General features: G+C 50.2%; 1 protein-coding gene across 3 annotated transcripts in view; it reads right to left on the reverse strand.

Moving 5' to 3' along the window:
* Positions 1–5,686, reverse strand: part of LOC140400100 (vascular endothelial growth factor A-like) — a 93,426-nt gene extending 87,740 nt beyond the window's left edge. For 2 of the 3 annotated variants that reach the window (XM_072489578.1, XM_072489577.1), the window contains exon 1: positions 5,596–5,686. In XM_072489578.1, coding sequence (XP_072345679.1) covers positions 5,596–5,667 — 72 coding nt within the window. In that variant the 5' untranslated portion in view covers positions 5,668–5,686. The remainder of the gene's footprint in view (positions 1–5,595) is intronic. The other variant, XM_072489579.1, reaches the window with a different exon arrangement.
* Between the last annotated feature and the right edge of the window lie 314 nt (positions 5,687–6,000).

Genomic DNA, 6,000 nt, shown 5'->3' on the forward strand with positions numbered 1-6,000 from the left:
CAGACTGGAATCCAATCGAGGGGTTCGGGATGGTTTATTATAGAATAACAGATACCCGGGAGAGAGTTACAGACTGGAATCTAATCGAGGGGTTCGGGGCGGTTTATATATAGAATAACAGATACTGGGGGGTGAGTTACAGACTGGAATCTAATCGAGGAGTTCGGGGTGGTTTATATATAGACTAACAGACACCCAGGAGTGAGTTACAGACTGGAATCTAATCGAGGGGTTCGGGGTGGTTTATATACAGAATAACAGATACCCGGGAGTAAGTTACAGACTGGAATCTAATCGAGGGGTTCGGGGTGATTTATATATAGAATAACAGATACCCGGGAGTGAGTTACAGACTGGAATCTAATCGAGGGGTTCGGGGTGATTTATATATAGAATAACAGATACGCTGGAGTGAGTTACAGACTGGAATCTAATCGAGGGGTTCGGGGCGGTTTATATATAGAATAACAGATACTGGGGGGTGAGTTACAGACTGGAATCTAATCGAGGAGTTCGGGGTGGTTTATATATAGAATAACAGACACCCAGGAGTGAGTTACAGACTGGAATCTAATCGAGGGGTTCGGGGTTGTTTATATACAGAATAACAGATACCCGGGAGTAAGTTACAGACTGGAATCTAATCGAGGGGTTCGGGGTGATTTATATATAGAATAACAGATACCCGGGTGTGAGTTACAGACTGGAATCTAATCGAGGGGTTCGGGGTGATTTATATATAGAATAACAGATACGCTGGAGTGAGTTACAGACTGGAATCTAATCGAGGTGTTCAGGGTGGTTTATATATAGAATAACAGATACCCGGGAGTGAGTTACAGACTGGAATCTAATCGAGGGGTTCGGGGTGGTTTATATATAGAATAACAAATACCATGGAGTGAGTTACAGACTGGAATCTAATCGAGGGGTTCAGGGTGGTTTATATATGGAATAACTGATACCCGGGAGTGAGTTACAGACTGGAAGCTAATCGAGGGGTTTGGGGTGGTTTATATCAAGAAAAATAGATACCCGGTAGTGAGTTACAGAAAGGAATCTAATCGAGGGGTTCGGGTTGGTTTATATATAGAATAACAGATACCCGGGAGTGAGTTACAGACTGGAATCTAATCGAGGGGTTCGGGTTGGTTTATATATAGAATAACAGATACCCGGGAGTGAGTTACAGACTGGAATCTAATCGAGGGGATCGGGGTGGTTGAAATATAGAATAACAGATACTGGGGAGTGAGTTACAGACTGGAATCTAATCGAGGGGTTCGGGGTGGTTTATATATAGAATAACAGATACCCGGGAGTGAGTTACAGACTGGAATCTAATCGAGGGGTTCGGGGTGGTTTATATATAGAATAACAGATACCCGGGAGTGAGTTACAGACTGGAATCTAATCGAGGGGTTCGGGGTGGTTTATATATCGAATAACAGATACCCGGGAGTGAGTTACAGACTGGAATCTAATCGAGGGGTTCGGGGGGGGTTTATATATAGAATAACAGATACCCGGGAGTGAGTTACAGACTGGAATCTGGGTCAAGTGTGAAAATCATAGAATTCCGACAGTGCAGAAGGAGGCCATTCGGCCCATCGAGTCTGCACCAACCCTCTGAAAGAGCATCTACTCCCCCCCCTCCCGGCCCTATCCCCAAAACCTAACCTGTACATCCGTGGACACTAATAGGCAATTTATCACGGCCAATCCGTCGAAGCTGCACATCTTTGGACCGAGACGGTGTTGTGGCGATAATGTTGCTGGGCTCGTAACCCAGAGCCCCCCCCCCAGGTTAGCGTTCCGGGGGAAACACACACACGTTCGAATCCCACCCCGGCAGCTGGGGGAATTTAAATTCAATGAATAAAATCCGGAATTATAAAACTCGGTCTCGGTAACGGCGACCGTGACGACGATCATCGATTGTCGTAAAAAAAAAACCCCATCTGGTTCACTAATGCCCCCTTTAGGGGAAAGGGGGAAATCTGCCGCCCTTACCCCGGTCTGGCCTACATGTGACTCCAGACCCCCCGACACACACACAGCAATGTGGTCGACTCTTAACCCCCCCCCCCTCTGAAATGGGCCGAGCGAGACACTCGATTCAACAAATTCTGGGCCCGGCCCAGCGACACCCCACACCCCCGCATGACAGAATTAAAAATTAAAACACTTAGGAAAGCCCTACTTCGGGAATGAGGTGCTCTGGGACATTCCCGAGCCGGCGAACAACGCGACAGAAATGCGATTGTGTCACTCCCTAATCCAACAGTCTTAAGTTGTGCCTTTTGCAAAATCAGATTCGCTGGACATTTTAAAAGCTTCGATGGCCCCTGGAGAAATCGACAAGACAACGTCTTGTCCTGCGACTCGCATCCTTAATAATAATCTTTATTATTGTCGCAAGTAGGCTTACATTAACACTGCAATGACGTTACTGTGAAAATCCCCTCGTCGCCACATTCCGCCGCCTGTTCGGGTACACGGAGGGAGAATTCAGAATGTCCGATTCACCCGACAAGCACGTCTTTCGGGACTTGTGGGAGGAAACCGGAGCACCCGGAGGAAACCCACGCAGACACGGGGGAGAACGTGCAGACTCCGCACAGACAGTGACCCAAGCCCGGGAATGGAACCCGGGACCCCGGCGCCGTGAAGCAGCAGTGCCAACCACTGTGCTACCCTGCCGCCCATGTGCCTGACGTGAAGTGAAGTTGCTCGGAGTGACGTTATCGCTCCGCATGGCATTGCCCTCTCTTGTCCCATTGCTCCCAGTTTGATATTAACAGATTTGCAAATAGCTGGACATTCCTGATCGCGTGCAAACACGCACACTCTCTCTCCTTTAACCCAGTTCCCATCCCCGGGATTTAAGAGTGGACCGTTCCTCGTCAGCCGCAGTGTGACAGCTCAGCTATCAGAGTCCAGTTCAGGGGCTCTCTCCGCTGTCAGTCAGTCTCGGGTGTGTCATTTCCCGCGGCGGATTCCCCGCTTGTACATTCTGCCAACCAAGCTGCCGCCCGGGAGGCAAAAATCAAAGCAGATTCTACCCCCACCGTCAGCAAAGCAGGGGATCGCAGAGAGAGAGAGAGGGAGACAGAGAGACACAATCTCAGAGCCACACAGTGCAACACAGACACACACAATCTCAGAGCCACACAGTGTAACACAGACACACACAATCTCAGAGCCACACAGTGTAACACAGACACACACAGTCTCAGAGCCACACAGTGCAACACAGACACACACAGTCTCAGAGCCACACAGTGTAATGCAGACACACACAGTCTCAGAGCCACACAGTGTAACGCAGACACACACAGTCTCAGAGCCACACAGTGTAACGCGGACACACACAATCTCAGAGCCACACAGTGTAACACAGACACACACAATCTCAGAGCCACACAGTGTAACGCAGACACACACAATCTCAGAGCCACACAGTGTAACACAGACACACACAATCTCAGAGCCACACAGTGTAACGCAGACACACACAGTCTCAGAGCCACACAGTGTAACACAGACACACACAATCTCAGAGCCACACAGTGTAACGCAGACACACACAGTCTCAGAGCCACACAGTGTAACGCAGACACACACAGTCTCAGAGCCACACAGTGTAACACAGACACACACAATCTCAGAGCCACATAGTGTAACACAGACACACACAATCTCAGAGACACAGTGTAACACAGACACACACAATCTCAGAGCCACATAGTGTAACACAGACACACACAGTCTCAGAGCCACACAGTGTAACGCGGACACACACAGTCTCAGATCCACACAGTGTAACGCAGACACACACCGTCTCAGAGCCACACAGTGTAACGCAGACACACACAGTCTCAGAGCCACACAGTGTAACACAGACACACACAATCTCAGAGACACAGTGTAACACAGACACACACAATCTCAGAGCCACATAGTGTAACACAGACACACACAATCTCAGAGCCACACAGTGTAACGCGGACACACACAGTCTCAGAGCCACACAGTGTAACGCGGACACACACAATCTCAGAGCCACACAGTGTAACGCAGACACACACAGTCTCAGAGCCACACAGTGTAACACCGGCACACACAATCTCAGAGCCACACAGTGTAACACAGACACACACAATCTCAGAGCCACACAGTGTAACACAGACACACACAATCTCAGAGCCACACAGTGTAACACAGACACACACAATCTCAGAGCCACACAGTGTAACACAGACACACACAATCTCAGAGCCACACAGTGTAACACAGACACACACAATCTCAGATCCACACAGTGTAACACAGACACACACAATCTCAGAGCCACACAGTGTAACACAGACACACACAATCTCAGAGCCACACAGTGTAACACAGACACACACAATCTCAGAGCCACACAGTGTAACACAGACACACACAATCTCAGAGCCACACAGTGTAACACAGACACACACAATCTCAGATCCACACAGCGTAACACAGACACACACAATCTCAGAGCCACACAGTGTAACACAGACACACACAATCTCAGAGCCACACAGTGTAACACAGACACACACAATCTCAGAGCCACACAGTGTAACACAGACACACACAATCTCAGAGCCACACAGTGTAACACAGACACACACAATCTCAGAGCCACACAGTGTAACACAGACACACACAATCTCAGAGCCACACAGTGTAACACAGACACACACAATCTCAGAGCCACACAGTGTAACACAGACACACACAATCTCAGATCCACACAGCGTAACACAGACACACACAATCTCAGAGCCACACAGTGTAACACAGACACACGCAGACATTTTCAGCTACGGTCAGTACTGTGTAACACACACACACAGATGTGCATAGACACAGACACACTTTCAGAGCGACACTCAGTTCTAAACAATGTAACACACACGCAGACATGCATACACACACAGCCACACACTTTCAGAGCTACACTCAGTACGAAACAATGTAACACGCACAGACAGATACACACAGCGACGCACGCACACACTCACACGCCCAGACAGACACGCAGACAGGCGCACAGAGACGTACACATTCACACGCACAGACACACACAGAGTCACAAGCTCAGAGCCACACTCAGTCGAGCCCTGACCCAATGACAGTGTGACACACGCTCTCTCGCTCACTAACACAAATCTACCCGCTCTCTCTGCGGGGTCCAGCTGTACCAACACTGCCCCGGCATTGCGAAAGGAGCTGGTTGGGGGTGGGGGGGGGGGGGGGGGGGCCCTGCCCAGCAATGCCAAACCCGGGATGGGCTACCAGATCTCTCCTGAGTGGCGGGCGACATCGAACTGGCACAAGCTATGGGCACCTTTTGATTTCTGTCAGCTTTGTCATTTTACTGGCAGGGTGAGTGTGGGGGGGGGGGGGGGGGGGGGCGGGGGGGGCAGTGGAAGTAAGAGACCCCCCCCCCTCCCTCCTTCCTTCTTAAAGTCCCACACCCACACAATACCACCCCTTTCGAACCCCCCCCCCCCCCCAGAACACGACCCCACATTTTCTTGACAGGTGAATTCTTACCTTGGCAGAGGTCCAGTGAAGAGTGAGAGTGAGAAGCCAGTGCAAGGTGGTCAGGAGGGCAGCTCGGTCCATCCTCAAAGGTATGCCCCAAATCCCGACCCCCCCCCCCCCCTCCACCTCCACCCACCCCCTCAACAAACCCCCTCCCCTCCCTCCCAACACACACAAAAGAGGGAGGGAGGGAGGGAGGAGAGGGGGAGGGTGGGTGGGTAGGACAGGAATGGACCCGATTACGGGTTCACAAACCCCGAGGCAACTTAAAAAAATAAATCAATGGACAAAAAGGGCAGGGAAAAAATCACTTGTGCAGACCTGCGGCTGAAGAACTCATCTCCACCTTCTACAAGAGGAAAGAATGTGTCAGAGACACACACAGCTGCTCTCTATTCTCTATTTGCTTTCCCC

This window comes from Scyliorhinus torazame, chromosome 24, assembly GCF_047496885.1.
Source record: "Scyliorhinus torazame isolate Kashiwa2021f chromosome 24, sScyTor2.1, whole genome shotgun sequence".
In the NCBI taxonomy this organism is placed as follows: domain Eukaryota; kingdom Metazoa; phylum Chordata; class Chondrichthyes; order Carcharhiniformes; family Scyliorhinidae; genus Scyliorhinus; species Scyliorhinus torazame.